At 44.0% G+C, this 21,556-nt stretch overlaps 1 protein-coding gene and 1 pseudogene across 2 annotated transcripts; both read left to right on the top strand.

The window, feature by feature from the left end:
• The first annotated feature begins 5,374 nt into the window (after positions 1-5,374).
• On the top strand, positions 5,375-6,513 carry LOC123494377 (uncharacterized; annotated as a pseudogene).
• Positions 6,514-12,312: 5,799 nt separating this feature from the next.
• LOC109755546 (phosphoinositide phosphatase SAC2) lies at positions 12,313-21,325 on the top strand. Of its 2 annotated transcripts, none has more exons than XM_045230103.2 (16): positions 12,313-12,862; positions 14,342-14,546; positions 14,628-14,793; positions 15,266-15,488; positions 15,851-15,927; positions 16,015-16,196; positions 16,273-16,370; positions 16,458-16,585; positions 16,668-16,763; positions 16,936-17,314; positions 17,946-18,067; positions 18,159-18,257; positions 19,516-19,722; positions 19,876-20,007; positions 20,497-20,572; positions 20,781-21,325. In XM_045230103.2, exons 1-16 carry the CDS (start codon positions 12,785-12,787, stop codon positions 20,865-20,867), a joined length of 2,355 nt encoding a protein of 784 aa, XP_045086038.1. In that variant the 5' UTR covers positions 12,313-12,784; the 3' UTR covers positions 20,868-21,325. The 2 variants fall into 2 exon arrangements, with proteins under 2 accessions (XP_045086038.1, XP_020170033.1); XM_020314444.4 differs by having other exon boundaries at positions 12,380-12,862; positions 16,668-16,796.
• The last annotated feature ends 231 nt before the right edge of the window (positions 21,326-21,556 follow it).

Below are 21,556 nucleotides of genomic sequence, written 5' to 3' on the forward strand. Positions count from 1 at the left end.
GCATGGAGCTTGTCATGCATGGATTGCCTGCTAGGGAAGACAGAAGCCAGCAGTGCCGTTCGGCAGCGGTCACACCACGTATGTCATCCCTCATGCGTGCAAGTGTGTGACAGTGACTAAATGTGATCGATCTCCGCTGAACTTTATCGTCACTGAGCTTATCGCCTATCTTGTTGCACGCACGGCTCTGCTCAAGACACACGCGCATGCATGCATCGTGTCGTGGCGGACGATCAACGGAAAGTTTTGGACCATACCCAGTACGTGCTTGTCATCATGTCTAACAGAGTTTTGGCATGAGACGTGCACGGATATCTCCGTGGCATGTAGAGTGCACTGAAAGTGTCGCTTTGGATTTGTGTTCATGTGCTGGATATGTCTCCGGACGTGCGTGCTTTTGTCAGGATGCAGAAAAAGAGTGGCATATGCATACTACCGTGTGTATCAACACCGGAGATGCCAGGAAAGATAACGTTGATGTGTCACTCTTCGGAGTATAGTGGTGAACATTGCTTGTTCCTGACAGGAAAAGCACACTTTTTCCCATCATTCCAAACCCAATGTGGGCTAAGTGCCTAGCCTAACTAATTAACATATCATGCCATGTGATGCAGCGACCAGCGATGGATAAGTAATGTGACGCGAAGATAACTATTCCCACGTATATACGCGTACACGCGTGCGTGATCCAGTGGCCTGAAACCCTAAATATATATTTTGCCAGCACTAAAACTCTCTGAACAATTTTCCTCACCCATATGTATATGTGTGCACGCATACATACTTCTCGCGAAAAAAAAGGCGAAAGTCTAAAATAAACCTTAAACTTGTAGGCGAAAGCTAAATCGAACCTTGAATTTTCAATCCCGGAAATCAGCACACCGAACTCTTCGATCCCGGCCTATTTTAAACCTTGAGGGCTTTTAGGTGGTATTCGCTGACGTGGCAAGGATTGTTGACTAGCTAGCTGGACATTAGGACGAAATGGGCCGGCCCATTAGCGCAGCGCACATACAGTCTGCTTTTTTCTTTTCTTTTCTTTTCTTTTCTTTTTCGTTTTCTTCATTGTACATTTTTCGTAATAATAATAATAATAAATTATTTTACATTTCCGTTATGCCAATAAATACTTTTTTAAAATTACACGAACCCACTTGTCTTCATTCAGGAGCGACAAAAAATATTAGCATCAAACAGTGTGCTTAAGAGGCCTCACGGTCGCACCTTGCCAATAGCTATGAAGGATGCTGACTATAATTGTTTGCCTACAAAATATTGATTATATATCAGGCGACACACTCACATATAAGAGCAGACAGGAGTGTTCCTAGATGAAACATTTTTTTAAAAACTTTTGAAACATTTCTTGATAAAAATGTGAACAATTGAAATACCTAATATTTTTTAATTGCAAATAATTTACGAAATTCCTAAAACATTTTTTGAAAAATTTGACACGGTAACATTTTTCCATATACACTTTTACATTTTGTAAAACTATACAACATTCTTTTACATTGTAAAGATTTTTGAAAATTTGTTCAGGTTAAAATATATGTTCCCAATTTTTTTCAAAAACTGTTATGTTTCAACAGTGTTCGCTTTTTCAAAATTGATTGTGTTCGCAAAAATATTGTTCGTCTGTTCATTTGTTAAAAAAGTATTCAGAATTTTCAAAAGTGGTCGCACTTTTGAAAAAAAATCGGAGATTTCAAACATTGTCAGGCCTGCACGTCTTCAATTGTTGTTTGCCCTTAACAAAATATTTTCAAATCTCAACACAGTGGTTAAATTGTCCCGGACTCTTGTTATAGCAGTGTCATCCAATGCTTCTTGTGGCTAGCAGGACGAGGTGAGCAGCACCAGGTCGTAAGTTCGAGTTTCACTTTTTTTGGTATTTTTAATTCGGGTGTTATATTTCGAAAAAGAAAAAATCGCTTCGCATCTGTTGGGCCGGCCCAATCGCGACCGTAGTAAGCATGCCCGGGATTCGACCTGCCAGGTGCACAATCCCTGTTTGGAAAACGTCTGAAGGTTGAAAATAGACTGGGATTAGAGAGTTTGGTGTGCTAATTTCCGAGATTGAAAGTTTAGAGTTTAATATAGCTTTCGCCTACAAATTCAAGGTTTATTTTAGACTTTTTCCAAAAAAAATGTATGCACGCACGCACGGACGCGTCACGTCACGCCGTGGCATCCGAGGCACTGTGCGTGCACCGCGTAACTATCATCGGCACGTGAATCATCAGCCGGTGAACGTGTATGCTCCACAATACATTTCCTCTCGCTTTCGCGTGCAAGACTAGTCGATCACACACACGAGCTGTACAGGTCAGGCGCAGCCAGCTAGTTGGCCTATTGGCTTGTTGCAGCGCCCCGGCGAGCGATCTTCAACTCTCCAACGCCAAACCGTCGAGGCCGACCCGGGTATCAACTACGTGAATTCATATAAAAAATATTGGCCCCTAAAAAAAAAAGATGAAAAATATTGGCATGTCGCAAATGCGTGTGTGGACACGAAAGGTCGCAGCGATTTCTTCGTGTTTATACACGCCGTTCATTTATATATGAGCATTTGATGTGATAACTTAGTAGAGAAAATCGGAGGGCAAGGAGCACATGGACATTTTCAAGATTATCATTTGGCTGTTGAGTGGACCTGATGGCCATTACTTGGTTGGTTAGAGAAGCTACACACACATGCTAATATATTTATGAAAAGAAGTAGTACTACCACCACTTGGTATTTGTTTTTTTAAATAGAATTTTCATAGAAATAATTACTAGTATCAAAAAAATAAAAAAAATTACTAGATGTTTAGAGCCAGATGGAGTAGTACAACCACTTGGTGTTTGTTTTTTTTTAAATTGAATTTCCATAAAAAATTACTAGTATCAAAAACACAAAAAATTGTTTGACCTACATTTTTTGCCAATAGTTTTTGTGCAATATACTTCTAATTATTTAAAAAAACACTTGCATGTATTTTTTTTTGCGAATATAAAATATTTATTTAATGGTACAGTAAAAAAGTAGTCACAAAAGACCTACATTCCGGACAAGTGGAGGTAACTTATACGTCCTCATAACGAGCCTACACAATTTTACTACTATAGTTGACGCCATGCAAGTTGATCATTTTATTTTGAGAACAAACGGCAGTTCATATTGTTTAGAGCCAAAAAATTTCTTTATTTGAGGTTTGTGTACGAGCCAGATGGCCGGCCCCAGCGAGGGCTCCAGAGTCTGCGGCCGCAGGCTCGCGGCGTGGTGCGCCCCCGCACCCGGTCGCAACGCATCGATGGGCCAATGATTGAGGCGCCCCCGGCACGCAGGCGCCGCGGCTCGTCCAGTCGGACCACGCCGCGTGTCGGGTCAACGGCTCCGGCTCGGCCTCCCAGCTGGCCCCGGGCTTGACTCGGCCCCTGCGCTGACATATGGCCGATGCTACGCGTAAACCGGTTGATGGCAGGGACTTTTAAACCACCTTACCAGTTGTTGATTTCCTTCGATTAGGCCCGCTTGATCTCTGGACCATAATTTCCATCCTGAATACCCATTTCTCCCCAGCGACTCCAGCCAGCCATCAGATATGCACAACATCTTCGTTTCCAAGGTTGCGGCAGCCCCGTCACCGGTCCTCTCACAGGAAAACGCGACAAGCTAGCTCGCCATGCGCCGGGTTGCAACAGTGACGTTGCTGTGACCATCCTTGAAGCACCGGCAATGCTCCGGCGGGCCGGCAATGCTCCAACACAACACCGGTGATGCTTCGTTGCAGCACCGGTGATGCTCCGACGGCTCGAACGATGCCCCATTGCAGCAACGCGATGCTCCGTCGGATTCGACGATGCTGCATCACAGCACCAGTGACGCTCCGACGGCCCGAACGATGCTCCATTGCAGCAACGCCGATGCCCCGACGGCCCCGACGATGCTCCATCAGCACCGGTGATGCTCGGACGGTCCGAACAATGCTCCATTGCAGGAACGGCGATGCTCCGACGGCCTCGACGATGCTCCCTCACAGCACCGGTGATGCTCCGACGACCTGAAGACGCTCCATAACAACACCGGTGATACTCCGCAAAACTCATTGAAGCTTGTCTCTTTGCATGTTCGCGAGCATCAATGCCATCATGGCACGCCTCGTCGTTATGGTCGTCGAAGCATTTGCTTTGTCATGGTCGTTGAAGCATTTGCGCAATCGTCGACGTCGTCGTGGTCGTCAAAGCATCGCCTCGTTGCTTGGCAGCGGTCGTCAACGCCGTCATGTCATGCCTCTTAGCCCTAGTCGTTGGCATTGTCGTGGCCGTCGAAGTCATCATGGTCATGGAAGCATTGCAATGGCCATTGAAGTACGCCCGTCGTCGTGCCCGTCGAAGCATTTTCGCAGTCGGCAGCATCATCATGGTCGTCGAAGCATCGCCATGATCATAGAAGCATGCCTTGTTGCATGGCCACGGTCGTCGACGCGGTAATGGCATGTCCTGTTGCCCTAGTCGTTGAAGCATTGCCGTGGCAGTCAAAGTCATCATGGTCATGGAAGCATTGCCATTGAAGCGAACCCGCCGTCGTGGTTGTCGAAGCATCGCCACGACCATTGAAGCATGCCTAGTTGCATCGCCGTGGTCGTCAACGTCGGCATGACATGCCTCGTCGCCCTAGTCATTGAAGCAGTGTCGTGGCCGTCGAAGTCGTCATGGTCATGGAGGTATTGCCACGACCATTGAAGCACGCCCGTCGACACGGTCGTTGAAGCATTGTCGCGGCCGTCAATGGTTGTCGAAGCTGTAAGCGAGTCTAACTACCTCTGCATGCCGTTGTAGTCTCTAACAAAATATCCCTAGTCTTTAGCTAGTTAGCTAGTCCACAGGGAGGTTGTTAGCCACAATTGAGTCTGCACGTTCGTGCCTTGTAACTGTATATGTACCAACCGCATGATCAATGAACTCTCGTGTTGCATCCTATTCCTTCTCTCTTACAGAAGCATTGCCACAACAAATTGAAGCACGCCTCACAACCATGGCTTGACCGTCAACACCGTCGGGACATGCCTTGTCGCCGTGGTCGTGGAAGCGTCGCCGTGGCCATTGCAGCACGCCTCACAAGCAGCCTCTTAACATCCATCCAGTGCATGTTGGCGCACGGCTTAGCAGCTTGCCGGAAAGGGAGGCGCTTAGGTAGAGAGAGGGAGCGGAGGGATCCAGCGCGAGGACACCAGGAGATCGATTGGGCCGAGAAGATAAGCAAGAAAATGGGACACGTGGCGCAGGAGGGAAGCGGCTTACGATGCGGGAGAATCAGTCGGATTAAAAGAAACGTTTTCCCTGACATATTCGTGGGTCGATCGCGGGATCAGATTCTGCGGCTCGATCGCAAGGTTTTTTTGTTGTTCCGCGAACGGTTCGTGTGGTCTCCGGAGGGCTTCTTCTCCGTATTTATTCGCAGCAAATTCTTCTGCGGTGAACTGGTTCTTTTTTATTGCTTTTCTTCTCGGAAAACGTTTAAAATCATCCGGTTGATCTTTCTCTCTCGTAAGCCTCCTTCTTCGAGCGCCACGTGCCCCCGTCGGGCTGTCCACCGCTTCCCTCAATGGCCCAACCTTATCTATCTCTACGAAGAGTCCTCCACACATTTTTCTTTCTTCTCTCTTTTTCTTTGCATCTCATCGCCAGAGGACAGAGGGGAGGAGTCATGGCGAGCACCACCACAACAAAACTAGAAGAGGTTGACGCCAGCCGTTGGCACTAGCACCCGGAGCTCCTCCGCTGCATTGCTGGAGGCGGCATAGCTGCAAAAGCACCATCCATGGAGGAGGCCATGGCGAACACCACCACATCAGCAGGTGGACTCGGAGTTGCACTCGACGATGCAAAACGGCGGTCGTCGACGAGCGCCAGTGCTGCAACGCAGCAACTCGTCCACGACTGCCGGGATGTGTTGCAACCTCGACTGCGCTGCAGTGCAACCTTGTGCTCCCGCGGAGGAGCTGCAGTGAAGCGCTCATCGCCGGAGCTGCAATGGAGCGCTCGTTGCCCGCCGAGGAGCTTCAATGGAGCACTCGCGCGACGGCGGCGGAGCTGCAATGGAGCGCTCGACGCCAATGGAGGTGCTGGAATGGGGTGCTCTTCGCCGGCGGTAGAGCTGCAATGGAGCGCTCGTCGCTCGCGGATGAGCTTCAATGGAGCACTCGCGCGACGGCGGCGAAGCTGCAATGGAGCGCTCGTCGCCCGTCGAGGAGCTTCAATGAAGCACTCGTGCGACGGCGGCGAAGTTGCAATGGACCGCTCGTCGCCCGTGGGGAGTTGCAATGGAGTGCTCGTTGCCGGCGACCGAGCTGCAATGGAGCGGTCCGATGAAGCACTCGCACGAGGGGTCCAGATGCTTCATCGCATCGCTCGCCAGCGGCTCGATGCAGCGTCGCCGGCGGCTCTCGGGAGTTCGGTGTTTGCAATGAAGCGTTGCTGCCACGCTGCGAGTCGACGCCGCTACATGACCGGCGGCGATGATGCGTTGTGGCGGTGTTGTAGGGAGGCACCGGGGTGATGCAGGGGGCAGCCGTCCACAGGGGTGGTGCTGCCACGAGCGCGAGCAGCGTTGCGGCAATGGCATGCGAGGCATGGCGGCTGCGATTGTGAGCTCGTCGGAGCTCACCGCCCTATCTAGGCATCTCGTCTCGTCGTGTGTGTTGAATTTGTTTGTTGGCTGTGAGGCGAGAAAGACAAGGCCACAGAGGCGTTGTATTTGCCTGAGAACGACGTGAGTAAGTTGAATGAATCCAACGGCTCGATCGGACGGCTGGGTACCCGACTTATTTCGCTAGGAAATAAGTCGGCTGATTTGTAGCAGCTGCCTTTCTTCTCTATTAATTTCTTCTCCATTTAACGCAGAATGTCTATTCCCTGCCCTGTCATTTCATTTGGGGAAACACTTTCCATCAGAGGTCTGATTTCTTTCCTTCGTCAGACCAATCTTATACCATTGATTCCTTTTCCATCGTATGGCCGAGAACCTCTCCCTCTCTTCAATCCATGCGCTCATTAATCAACCCGTTAATCATGCACCCATGGTTAGGGAAATCAAAACGGAATCATAATTAATCGCTTGGTCGCTCCACCGCTGTTCTCGCCTTGTTCAGCGATCCCTCCTGCCGCCGTAGCGCAGCCCATCGTGCTGGATCACAGCGCCGACGTCCTCTCCCAAAGGCCCTAACGGTGAGCACCTCTTCGATCTGGTCATGATTTCGCTCCTCCGTCCATATCTCGCTGCAGCGCCTATGCTAACCTGGCCATCTGTGTAGGCCTTCAGTAACGGCACACCAAGGTGACCGGGAGCCTCACCAACGATGCAGAGGAGGTCGATGTTGCCGGTGTCTGGCTGGGCGTCCGTTCTTCACAACGACAAAAACAACCATGCATCGTTGGTCCAGCCGACATGCTACATACGTTCTGTGCTTTTGCATTTTCAGTCCGTATAGATTGCTTTTTTATTTTTACCGTGTCAAGCTTTTCCTCGTCTCCATGCTTCCTACGTGTATGTAGTCATTTTTATATAGCATTTTTTCATTCTTCCCGCGAGCTTCCAAATCATACTTCAAGTGCTTCTTCGGTTTATGCAGGTTGCATCCGTATTTCCTGCTTCTTATTTTATAATTTTTGTGTTATATCCTCATTATCACATGTGTCTTCATTCCAGGTAGTTTGTTCACATAGTTCCAGCTTATCATTTTTATTAAATCATTCACATTTGAACGCACGTATGTAAACATTGCCCTTCTGCGCTACATTCATGCTTCCACTGTGTGTCATGAATGTTTTGATAGATCAAATCATTGCTTCATATAAGCCATGATTTCTACCTTTATGTTTTGCATATGCCTCTATGGCAATGATTTTTTTTCTCCGTATCAATTCTTTATGCTTCCACAACCTATCATGTGTGCTGTGATAGATCAAGCTATTCCTTGTAAGCTATGCTTCCTACTTTTATGTTTTTATATTAATGACTCTTTTTTCTTTATCTCAAATTGTACTCCTCCACTGCCTAGCATCTATGTTGTGATATATCAAAATGTGTCATATTTTTCTCATGTGTTTCTGTTATACAAATGTTTTGTGCCACACACTTCCAACCATGCATCATTGGTTTTCCAATCACCTTGTACTGCCCTCTCCGCCGACATTGTCGATATGATGGCAACAGAGGTGGTGGAGGTGGTGAAGGTAACAGAGGTGGTGGAAGCAACAAAGGTCACTGAGATCTCGGTCCTTATCACGACGCTGCAGCCCAAGACAATACCCACGCTTCCCTGATATATTAGGCCTGAATTGTATCATATTTTGTTGTAATGTAATTAATATGTGTTGTATTATATATTGGTTTCATGGAAGTAGATTCTCTATTCTTTGGAAGCAAATTTTCGTTTCTTGTGGAAACAATGTATAGCTATAACGGAAACCAGTTCTATTTTGAGTGGAAGCAAATATATAAATATAAGCAAAATTAAGTTGCAGTGGTAACAAATCTATGAGTCGATGGAAATAAGTTGTTGCTTGGTTGGAAGCAAGATAAACATTTATACACGCATTTTCATCAAATTGAGACAAATTTGATTGTACGCACCTGAAGCATATTATTGAGTGGATGGAAGCAAATATGCATTGGCTCAAAATAGAATATGTAAAATAGAGAAATAAATCATGTGGACAAAATGATGCATCAATCTTGGAAGCAAACTAATTATGGTGAGCTTAATTAGGAAGCAAACAATTGTTTGGAAGCGGCAATATATAGAAATGAACTGCCACTGGCCCACCCCGTAAAAAAAGGGGCAACCACCGGGCCATGCACACTAGCAGTTACGACGAAGCAGCCAATTAAGGCTTCAATCCAGCAAATCATGCGGCGGAGTTTCCTGACAGATCGGACGTTGGTGGTAAATTCGATCGAACGGTCTAGGACTAGTCCGATGGGAAGAGATCATCAGTAGTCTCATGCCTAGTGCTTCCCACTTTCATTTGGGTGGTTCTGCCGTAAATTATGGAAATAAAAAAAATCTATGAAGACAAAAAAAATAAAACTACTATACTAATTTAATGCAGGAAAACTGAGCTACTAATTGCAACTTTATCTTCCTTATTTGTTTTTCATCTTCTAATTTTACACATCCTTATTTATTTTTGGCCAGTGCTACGAATCAACGGGCTGATCCAAAGAAATTTTAAGCCGCCTCGCTGACCATATAATTAGCCTGACCACACCGTTGGACCCCTTCCTCTCGCCCGTTCGAATGGTCAACGCACACACTTCTTCCTCCTCACATCACACAACCAGTCCGCCCTCTACTTCAATCTCGCAGCACCCGAAGCCGCCACCGAGCGCAGCATCGGAGCACGGGTAGCCGCCGGCGACGCTTCACTGCAGCGACACACCTGCGCGGCGACGCTTCATTGCTGCACGTTGCACCCGACGTTGCCGGCGATGCTTCACTGCAGCGCCGCCGATGGCGCAGCGGTGCTCCATCACAGCACCTGACGGTCGCCGGCGATGTTCCACTGTAGCGACACAACGGCGCGACGGCACTGCAGCACAACACCTGCCGCCGCCGGCGAAGCTTCATTGCAACGCACCATCGCGCGGGCGGTGCTACATTAAATCATCGGTTGTCCCCTGTCGAAAGCTCCATTGCAGCAGTCGATGGCCGCCGGCGGAGCTTCATCGCAGCGTGGCGGCGACGGGGTGCTGCAACAAAGGGCGCGACAGCGACGGGTGGATTGCAGCCACTGCCGTCACCAGCAAATGTTGTTGCTACAAGGCTGGTGGTGAGCTGCGTGATGCCAAGTCGCCGACCGCTGCGACTGCTGTGGAGGGATCAAGAAGCTCCTCCATCCACGGCTGCTACGCGGGCGCCTGCAGCAGGGTTGCAACAACGACGCTTTGCTGGCACGGCCTCACGGTGGGTGGGCGGAGCTAGTGTTGTGGAGGACGGTAGGGAGCTGCTGTTGTGGAAGGCAGTGGGGAGCTGGTGCTACGCTGCTACGGAGGACGGTGAAGAGTTGGTGGTGTGGAGAGAGGTAGAAGACGACCGCCCTTAAAACAGATAAGGCAGGGACGAGTGGCTCTGGAGGTCGTGGTGCCTGTTTCTCACCAGAACGCGTTGACGTCCAGCAGAGCTAATGATTTCTTCCATAATAGTGTTATTGTTATTGTCTTTTGCGTTAAAAGCTAAATTTAATTTTATGATTTAGTCACTTGCGTCATCTTTGTTGTACATTATGAAAGTGAGTTTTGTCGCATTTTCAAAAGAATACAGTGACAAAATTTTCATACATAGTCTAGGGTTTTTCTTTTACGTGGGAGACCACAGCCTGAGTTCCGCATTTCGACTTTGTTGTACATTATGAAAGTGAGTTTTTTGTCGTATTTCAAAAGAATACAACGACAAAAATTTCATACACAGTCTAGGGTTTTTCTTTTACGCGGGAAACCACAACCTGAGTTCCGTACTTCGACTTTGTCGTACATTATGAAATTGAGTTTTTTGTCGTATTTTCAGAAGAAGGCAACAACAAAATTTTCATACATAGTCCAAGGTTTTCCATTTATGCGGGAAACCACAACCCGAGTTCTGTACTTCGACTTTGTGTACATTATGAAAGTGAGTTTTTATCGTATTTTCAAAAAAAGATAACGACAAAACTTTCATACATAATCTAGATTTTTTCTTTTACGTGGGAAACCACAACCCGAGTTCCGTACTTCGACTTTGTCGTACATTATAAAAGTGAGTTTTTGTCGTATTTTCAAAAGAAGGCAACAACAAAATTTCATACATAGTCTAGCGTTTTCCTTTTACGCGGGAAACCACAACCCGAGTTCCGTACTTCGACTTTGTGTACATTATGAAAGTGAGTTTTTATCGTATTTTCAAAAGAAGATAATGACAAAACTTTCATACATAATCTAGGTTTTTCCTTTTACGTGGGAAACCACAACCCGAGTTCCATACTTCGACTTTGTCGTACATTATGAAAGTGAGTTTTTGTCGTATTTTCAAAAGAAGGCAACAACAAAATTTCATACATAGTCTAGGGTTTTCCTTTTACGCGGGAAACCACAACCCGAGTTCCGTACTTCGACTTTGTGTACATTATAAAAGTGAGTTTTTGTCGTATTTTCAAAACAAGATAACGACAACACTTTCATACATAGTCTAAGGTTTTCCTTTTACGCGGGAAACCACAAGCCTAGTTCCGTACTTCGGCTTTGTGTACATTATGAAAGTGAGTTTTTGTCGTATTTTCAAAACAAGATAACGACAACACTTTCATACATAGTCTAGGGTTTTCCTTTTACGCGGGAAACCATAACCCGAGTTCCGTACTTCGACTTTGTCGTACATTATGAAAGTGAGTTTTTGTCGTATTTTCAAAAGAAGACAACGACAAAATTTTCATACATAGTCTAGGGTTTTTCTTTTACGAGGGAAACCACAACCCGAGTTCCGTACTTCAACTTTGCTGTTTGCTTTGAATATATCTTATTTTTCTCGAACCGAAGACAACATTGAGCCATCTATTTTTCTTGTGTCTCTTCATTACGCCATCAAATTCCCTGCCTCTCGGTTAGACGTAGCATGCTATAAAACTAACGCCGAACATGCTACTTCATAACCATCTAAGTTGAAAGATTCAACTTCAAATTTTCAGTCTCTCATGTTACTGGACAACTCAAACACGCAAAACTTACAACGTAGAAATGTATTATTCCTTCCGTCAATAGAGCACCCAAGTCAATAATGTTGTTAGGTGTCTTGCCCAAATAAAACCTACCCATTTTCCGCTGAGATCCACTTTCTCCCATGTATATAGTTTCATTGGTTTACAAATCATTTTTTTGTCTCACATCAAATTCATCGCCCTTTTAGCATTTTTATCATGTCTCTCTATTAAGTTGACATATTCTCTACCTATCGGTTAGAGGTGATATGCTATAAAAATGTCACCGAACACACTACTTTTACAAAACCATCTCACACTTAAAAGTTTCAAATCCGACCCCTCTCTCCCTCCCCAGCTCTCTCTTTTACAATAATAGACAATTCGAACACGCGCAAAAATAGAAAGACACCAGTCCTTTCCTCAACAATGGCCCCGCGTTAATGCGGGGCTAGGTGTCACGCGGGGAAATAAAACCTATGAACATTACCAGAAGACGCATTTTGATATACGTATAACCTTTTACTTATTCAGCGCCGGTGTTACGTATAACAATGGCCTCGCGTTAATGCTTGTCACTAGAATTTTATCACCTTTTTGCAAAAAAAAGGGGGTAGGCTATGTATCACGAATATTCCATCACGGTAGCCTCTCACACACAACCCCGGTGTTACGTCCCGAACGGGGAAACGGAGAAAACAAATTCCCGTAGGGAGCTGTATTCCGCCACACCATCGCCTCCTCCTCCCTCTCCTCCTCCTCCGCCTCCGCCAACTCACGATTTCATCGCTGCCAGCCAACAATCCCTCCCTCCCCCGCCCACCAAATCTCCTCCCCCTCCCCCTCCCCCTGCTCCAGAAGCTTCTCCCGGCCCGCGGCTCCGGCTCCGGGCCCTCGGCCGCGCGGGGAGGGCTGCTGCTCTGATTCGCCGGGCGCGCTCCGGCGGGGAATGCTCTACCTCAAGCTGCCGGCCGGGGATTTAGGGTTCGAAGGGAGCGGGCGCGGCGGCGGCCCCGTTGCGCGCGGAGTCGGGGCCTGAGGCGGTTGATCCGGCCGGGCGCACATGGCGGCTGCTGCGGCCGCGGCGCAGGAGGCCGAGCCGGCCTGCCTGCAGAGCTTCGAGCTCTATGAGAGCGCGTCGGTATGGCCCCCCTCCTCCCTCATCCGCCTCGCTTCCTGCTACCAGTGCGCTAGTCCAGGCCGTGCTTTGCTGCTGCTGCTGCCGTCGCGTGGTTGGGGAGCGATGCGGGACTCCAGATCGCTTGGTTTGGGCGAGGCCCGAGATTTCCGCGCTTAGTAGAGGCCCTCAGGTTGTTTGGTCTAGTAATTCTAGCTGCTTGGGTTGTGGGGAGATTTCTTATCTTCCGAGACCAATTCATGCCGTAGCTTTGATGCCAAACTGTGGTGCTTGCATGCCCTCGGCTGCTGCAGTTTAGTTAGATTTCCTCTCCCTGTGCGCAGTAATCCGGCATGCTAGTTCCCTTGTGTGGAAAGGGTCCTTGATTCTCGAAATGATTTTTGCAATGATATTTGTAATGTGTGTGAGGGGCAAGTTGGGAGGTTTCTCTTATGTCTCTAAGCGATTATGGGTTTCTATTTCTGGTTATCCAGGAGAGGAAAAGCATAGACCTCTTTGCTTGAGAATCGAGATGGTTTTCTAACTACAGGAATTCACGGGCTTGATGTATTTGAGATAGTTTTGAGGAAGCGTCTTCAAACTTTCCTGCCCCTTTTTCTCTGCTGCCGATGAAGACATTGTCCACGTCCTATACTCCCGCGCCTCCTATAGTCATGACCTGTGGGCGTGCCCCCTGTGGCCGTCTCCACGCTTGAAGACGGCTGCAAACCTGCAACTTCTATGCTCAGCAGTTGGGCTGTTTTTCCTACGTCCTTCGAAACACATTCATCCTCCTCTTGCTGCGGGTTACCTGAAAAATAATGGACAGGCTGGTTTTCGGATGTGCGTGCCTCCCCCAGTCCCCAGGTTATCGGCATGATTCTTGAGCGTGCAGAACTCTGGCCCCGCCTCCTCCTGTGTCGGCTTTATGGAGATCCCGTTCTAGTGCGCTGATTTTGAAAAGCGAGAGATTAAGCTTCTCCCGCCCCCTTCCCCCATTGCGTACTCCCCACCCCTCCTTCCACGCCTAGCATGGGGTGGTAAAATCCTGCCACCTGTACGTTGTTGCTTTTTTCAGATGAAAGGCAACTTTATAGACCCGCCAACCCCCAGGTTTGAATACGTTGTTGTCTTTAATAAGTAATTCAGGTGGGGCCCTCCCCCACCGTTGTTTGTCTTGTCGATATTGTTTCTTTTTGGAGGCGGGTCTTCTCCATACTGTTATAGTTTGATTGCTAGCAGGTAGCAACTCTGTTAGATTGCCAGCATCCAAAATGGTGACAAGCATTTATGATTCTATTCACACGTAAATAGAACCGTAAGGTCCTGCTGGCCGGTGAAACTTCCTAGTTCAACAATTCATAGGATCAATTTGTTTTTCACTGTGTTTGTAGCTCAATGCTTGAATAGTTAAGACGTATGAGAAGTTGATCAATTTCCTGATTCACTATTTCATTCTTCCAACCAACATTGAGTTGAGTATGTTTTTCCTTTGCTTTGCAGAGATTTTATATTTTTGGAACTAATGCTGACAAAACAGTTTGGAGGCTACTCAAAATTGATAGATCGGAAACATCAGAGCTTGACATAGACGAGTGTTCTACTGTATATACACAAGCTGAGTATCTTGAACTGGTAAGTGGTCTTGATGAAGATCACAGGTCAACTGGTGGGGTTAAATTTGTGACAAAGTTTTATGGCATAATTGGTAAGACATTCTCTCGTTGTTTGCAAACCCAGAATAAATTATTTGAATGGATTTGTATTTTACAGTAATCTTTTTCTCCAGGTTTCATTAAGTTCCTTGGGCCATTTTATATGTTAATTATTACCGAACAGAGAAAAATTGGGGAGATATTTGATCACCCAGTGTATCAGGTGACTAAGACTTCAATGATTGAGTTAGCAAATTCTAAATCTCGATCCAGTTTTCTGAATACCAGGGATGAGAACAGGTTTGTGCATTCTCTTTACTACCAGTGCTTGAAAATGTTTTTTTTATCACACTGAATTTGTTGGATTGATGGAGCAGAATTATTGTTGATGAAAGTATATGAATGAATATTACCAATTTTTTTGTCTATTATGAACTTTATTAGTTGATTGTACTCAAACCCCTAAAAAAAGTTGACTGTACTTAACTTTTCATTGAAATATTTTAAGTTTGTGTAGTATTGCACTGTTATTCAAATCTTCATAAGCTTCCACTGTTGTGCGGAGGAATCTTATGCGTCTCAAATGCATCACTATGTAGACCAACAGTTTCCTTAAATTATCAGGCTCCTTTTGTACTTCCTAGAGACCAACAGCTCACAAAGTACAATATTGATTTTATTTTCAAGAACCGAAACATGAACCCCAATATTCCATCCATTACTAATTATTTCATTTCCTAGTAGCAAGCTCACCCTTTCTATAACTCGACAGATACAAGAAGATTTTGAACACACTTGATCTTAGGAAGGACTTCTTTTTCAGTTACTCATACCCTATCATGAGAGGTCTTCAGAGGAATTTAAGTGATCCACAAGAAGGGTGGTCACTATATGAGTCAACATTTGTGTGGAATGAGTTTCTTACTCGACAAATACGCAATTGTCTACAAAGTACTTTGTGGACTGTTGCATTAGTCTATGGTTTTTTTAAGCAGGTATGTGCCAAAGAAAGTTGCCTTTAAATTGCTATATAATGCCCACAGATGTATATAGTTTTCTAAGATAATTTTTCGTTTTTCTGAAATGGAGGCATTAGGAGTAACTTTGACTGGATTTAAATTTGTTCAGCTTACTAATATTTGACAGAAATCTGCTATCCAAACCCCCACTTTCCTTCTTCATTTTTTCCCTGTTTAACATAATCACATAGTTCTTCATTTTATCTCTATAATACCAATCTTGATCCAGTCTTTTTTCCTCAGTTTCATATATAACTACGTAACACAATTGCGCAGTGCTGGTCTTAGATTAATAAATTTTGCCTCTGAACGTTCAATTTTTTATGCCATGTTATTAGGACAAATTTGCAATATCTGGGAAGGACATTATGTTCACACTCATTGCTAGGCGCTCAAGGCATTATGCTGGCACCAGGTTTGCCCATTTGAGACATTCGTTAAATATTTCTTTGTTAGTTTGGCATGATGTTTGGATTGAAGTGCTTCAATGGATGCTGTATAGATATTTAAAGAGGGGAGTAAATGAGAAGGGAAGAGTAGCGAATGATGTTGAGACTGAGCAAATTGTGTATGAAGCTGTGCCTATGCCTACAGAAGTAAGTTCTGTTGTGCAGAACAGGGGTTCGATCCCACTATTCTGGTCACAGGATACATCAAAATTGAACATAAAACCTGATATCATATGTAAGCTCCTAAACTTCTCTATGGTGTATGTGGGATCATTAAAACATTTAAAAATAAACATTTCTCATTTTGTCAGTGCATGAGAAGGACAAAAATTATGAAGCTACCAAGCTTCATTTCGAAAATCTTAGGGGAAGATATGGCAACCCTATAATTATCTTCAACTTGATTAAGGTGAGTTGTACCATCTTATTCTGGAGTAGCAACATCTTTGGATACGCTGACACATAAGTGCTAATTTACCCTGTTCTATAATGTAAGACGCGTGAAAGACGGGAATCCATGCTTCGTCGAGAATTTGATAAGGCAATACGGATCATAAATAAATTGTTTTCAGAGGAGAACCAGCTGCGGTTCTTACATTGGGATCTGCATAAAAACTCTCAAGGGTATTTGTTGTTATATTTATCATATTTTATTTCAATATGTCAGTAGCCTCTAGCATGCATTAATGAAGTAATTCTGTTTCAGAGAACCTACAAATGTCCTTGATGTTCTTCTGAAAGTGGCATTTCGTGCTCTGACGTTGACTGAGTTCTTCTATTGTCAAGTTGCACCACCTACAGGGTCTGAGACTGCTCCTCACTGGCCTGCTCTATTGTGAGTTGGTCTTTATTACTATTTCCCCAACATGGTTTGTTTGATACATAGTTTGGTTTCTATTGTGCTCTTCTGTTTCAAGAAGTGCCAGTGCTCTTCATTATGCATCTAATCTCCTATTTCTGTTTGTTCTTTATAGGCACAGTCACGATCCATATTTTTGTGATGAAAACAGCAACAGTGACATATCCCAAGAAGATATCTCGGGCAGTTCTGACTCCTCTGGCAATGGAACCACGGAAGACAAAGCTGAAACCAGTGAACTGCCCCAACTAAAACCACCAATCTTCCAGAAAGGTGTCTTACGGACAAATTGTATAGACTGCTTGGATCGTACAAATGTCGCACAATATGCCTATGGTTTAGCTGCTCTTGGACATCAGCTGCATGCACTTGGTTGTGTAGAATCCCCAGAACTTGGTTTAGGTGCTCCCGTGGCTCATCATTTGATGCACTTTTATGAGAGGATGGGTGACACACTTGCCGTACAGTATAGCGGGTCGGCTGCACATAATAAGGTATTTGAAAGAAACCCACTATTTGGTGGTATATTCTTTGCTTGTAATGGTAGGGAGGGGGTCAAGTCCTTTTTAGTTTACAGTTTCAAGTTGCAACTCTTTCTTTCAATAGCAAGTACCATCTGGGCATATGAAGACAACTTGGCTCTCTCTGCAGTTGTTTGCATCATATAGTGTCTCCCAAGCTGCCAGAGGTATAAGCAGTTCCACATAATAGCAACTTCTGGGAGAACTATAAAGCCAACTATAAAACTGTTATGATGTATATGAACTGTAACCAAAAGTTGAATGATCATCATATGTTTTTCCCATGGTTTCTAGATGTGTCGCTGGCCTCTGAACTTTAACAATAACTAATTGATCATAGTACTGAACATAACGTATACGAGAAGCGGAATACCACAAGATACTAAGATTATACCATTCTGTTTATTACTTTATTGAGATGTCCATAATAATAAAAACATGTTTTTCATTTAGTATGGATCTTCATTCAGTTTTACTAGCAAATTATCAATTTTCAAGTGGAAAATGTATTTGTTCTGCTTCTTGTCAACTTATTTTGCATTTTGATATCATGTTTGGTTGTACAACACTGCTCTAATTTTCTCTGATGTGGTATTTCTTGAAGATCTTCTCTGCGAAGAGAGGACACTTGAAGCTTTTTATACGATCACAAGAGTTCTTCAGGACACTACAACGGCACTACAGCAACGCCTGTATAGATGCTAACAAACAGGCAGCTATAAACTTGTATGTTTTACTGAGAATCCATGTTCAGCATGCAGTAACAAGTTGTTTAACTGAAGTGTCGACTCACGTCAAGTCTGTTCTATTTTTATAGATTTTTGGGGTACTTCCAACCAAAGCAGGGAAGTCCTGCACTCTGGGAGCTAGAATCATCTTCTGAGGAACATAACAATGGATCTTTTGGGCATACAAGGTAAACACGAGACACCTATTTACTGCTTATCCACCTTACACTATCATATACTCCCTCCGTCCCAAAATTCTTGTCTTAGATTTGTCTAGATACGGATGTATCTACTACCTCTGCCCCATAATGTAATACGTTTTTGTAGTTCAAAGACGGAGGGAGTAATAACTAGACGATACCCTGCACATCGTTGTGGAACTGGATATATACTCCCCCTGTAAACAAATATAAGATGTTTTAGATATTTCAATATGGACTACATACAGACTGAAATGAGTGAACAAATACACTAAAATGCATCTATATACATCCGAATCAGAAAAGAGTTAGAATGTCTTATATTTGTTTACCGAGGGAGTAGTTTCTAAATATTGTGTAGAATACCAATTCAGCCCTTACGATTTAAATCATGTGAGAAATTTCTACATAAGCAAAAAATAAATCTTAACATGAAAAGTTGTGCATGCCACAATTAAATGCAATTTGATTTAAAACCCACTTAGAACGCACTAATGCATGTTGCTTGGTAGAGATTCTCATGCGTAGATTGGACGGATGCTAGTGGATCAAGCTAGTAAATTTAATGGCTACAACAATTTTGATGATGTGGAAGCACGCATGTTGAGATAATTACTAGTGGGGATCACTCTCTTAGGTATATAGGATAATATGTGCAATGCTTCACATGTATGCAATCCAAAGAATTGTTGTATAAAACTATAAATGAAAATTTTCTGTGTGATGGACAATCCCTACACGAGTCCGCCTTTCACATCTGGAGTAATTTGACATACTCCATCCAATAAGAAAATGTTACAAATTAAGCACAGCCTGAAATTTCTTTTATGGGAAATCATATATTCGAACTAGCGCAAGAAACTCCAGTCTTAAAAAACTAAAAAATACCAGGACTGTATCATATGATACTAAAACACAATTGTGTGTTGTACAATAGCATAACACTGCCAGGAATGCTAGATTTTTAGCCCAGAAAAGGATGCACTTAATATGTAATGCACCATACAGCATCAACAAAATAATGGTGACAATGAATTATGTGCACATTTTCAAATTTTCAATGGTGCAAAAGAACACTAAAATTCTGTTTACACAAATGAGCACCATGAGGATCTTTTAGCCAATTTACTATGGGTAGCTTTCCCAGTTGTTACAATTGAAGATCGTTCAAGTTTTAGTTTGAATGAAACATGTGTTATGTAAATCAGCAAAGACCTTGTCATTGACTATTTGTTTGATGTCACAGTGACAGTATCAAAAGAGTGAATTCAGATGGCAGCATCCTTTCTGTAAGCAACACATCTATATCTGGCTGTAGTGGCTGCCATAATGAATTGTTGACTGCAGCGCAACCTGATGTCAGTACTGAGTTGCAATCTTCAAAAATGGAGTCTGATTTGGTGTATGAAAATGAGATTACATCACCCATTGAAAGTAAAATGTCAAATTCAAGGTCAGTTTGTGTTAATTCAGGCTTTATACATTTGGTTTTATTTTTGGTTGCTAGTACGATAGTTCACTAGAAGGTAAAACTGTGTTGTTCCAAATAACTGCAGGTTCATCCTTTATGTTTGACAGCTTTATTCGTCTCTAAAACCTACTGCAGATACACCCCCACACTGTCTCATGATCATATACATGATGTCCCAAGCAGTCAACTTGACCCTTGCAATTCGGGCGATTCAAACTTCCTGGATCTTGAATGGCTTTCAAATTCAGGCAATTCAAGTGATGAAAGGTCATATTTTGTGTTGTGTTTATATTTTGTAATTGTCTCTCCCATGTATGCTTAACATCGACCCTTTAACTTGACTAATATCTTAGTAATAGCATTAAATTGTGCTCATTTGCTGCATGTACTTCTGTTTGTGAACATAAAGGGAACAACAAAAATGAAATTGAAGGAATCATTGATTCATTGTACTACGATCATTTTCTTCTTGCTATGGCAATCACATGACCATCATTGCACTATTAGATACAATAGTTCCATATCAGTATGAAGTCCTTCTGCTCTGGCAATGACATAACCATCTAGTATTATTGAACAAAATGATCGTGGTACCATTTGGTCAAATCATATCTACAGCGAAGCAAATTAGAAATATTTTTGTTAGCTTTTGTTGTTCATCCAATTTCTTCCAGCCCGCTCATTGCTTTACTGCTCCAAAGATACCGAAAAAACAATATTCTTCTCACCGTATCTTGCTAAACCGTGCTTGAACAGGTCGCTTGCAGTTAGCACACCGGATGCTCACCTTTCAACCGAGAATGTCATTAGTGACATAATTCCTGAGACTATGGTGAGCATAAATTCCCTCCCTCGGATCTCCGCACTCAGATTTGCATTTTGTTCTTGTTTTTTGCTTCTGAATGTGTTGGAGTTTGTTTTAGATTAATTTGGAAAGTACTAGTGTGTTGATTTACAATGGCAGGCTACACAGATATGCGCCGTTGACATTGTATTTGTGTCTGTGATTAAAACCAATCACCTTATCCAAACCTTTTCAGGAAAACCAAGTTGCGGGGGTCCAGGCTCAGAAGCTACCCGAGCAATTCGTGCAGTGGGTTAACAACGGCGACAGCTTTTGGTTTTGAGACCACTCTGGTGCTGTGCCATGCATGCCTGGTTGCTTGGAAGGCCAAGCATCTCTTTTCCAAACAGTCGCCAGAGAGCTTTGAGTTAGCAGATTAGGAGGTGGGAAGTGATGGTGGTTCGGTACTTCAGTCGGTTGCCGTGTCATACCATCCCGGATTTCGCCCATTCCACCTGAAGGGCAATGTGCTTAAAAGTGACAAGTTGTCGCCTATCATCCCCAGACTCCTTTAGTGAAGCATACAGTTCTGTTTATTTGTTCCTATGTTTGTACTTAGAGGAGAGTAGATAGAGTTTTTTTCATTTTGAATAGAAAATAGATATAGGGTATGATAATTTGCTTCTCTTAAAACTGTGTATTGTCCATGGGAGTATAAATTTTCATGTGTAAATATATATGCGATTGGAGTGCATGCCTGGTTGAGGTGGATAATAAAGCTCTTTTTTTTTGTTCGGTTGATTTCTTTAGCCACTCCGATCTTGTCTTGAATGCGATGCAAGGAATGAAGGAGTACTCTTTTTTGGGTGCAAACTACTCCTATTTTTGTAGTATTGTTTGACACCAAAGTTTCTAAAAATATTGTAGTTTTTTTTTTGCATTTAAAGTCTTGCTCATGTGAACTACTTCTGTTGTACTCCGTAACTCGCAATAGCTTCTCTGACAGCAAGTTCTGACTCGCAAAAAAAAGAA

The sequence above is a fragment of the Aegilops tauschii genome, chromosome 6 (genome assembly GCF_002575655.3).
Source record: "Aegilops tauschii subsp. strangulata cultivar AL8/78 chromosome 6, Aet v6.0, whole genome shotgun sequence".
Taxonomy (NCBI): domain Eukaryota; kingdom Viridiplantae; phylum Streptophyta; class Magnoliopsida; order Poales; family Poaceae; genus Aegilops; species Aegilops tauschii.

Bases quoted from the DNA above. Each gene is read 5' to 3' on its own strand.
- LOC109755546 (XM_020314444.4), top strand. From the start codon at position 12,785: ATGGCGGCTGCTGCGGCCGCGGCGCAGGAGGCCGAGCCGGCCTGCCTG. The intron at 15,489-15,850 runs GTATGTGCCAAA...CCATGTTATTAG, and splicing joins TCTATGGTTTTTTTAAGCAG to GACAAATTTGCAATATCTGG. The intron at 18,258-19,515 runs GTAAACACGAGA...TTGATGTCACAG, and splicing joins GGATCTTTTGGGCATACAAG to TGACAGTATCAAAAGAGTGA.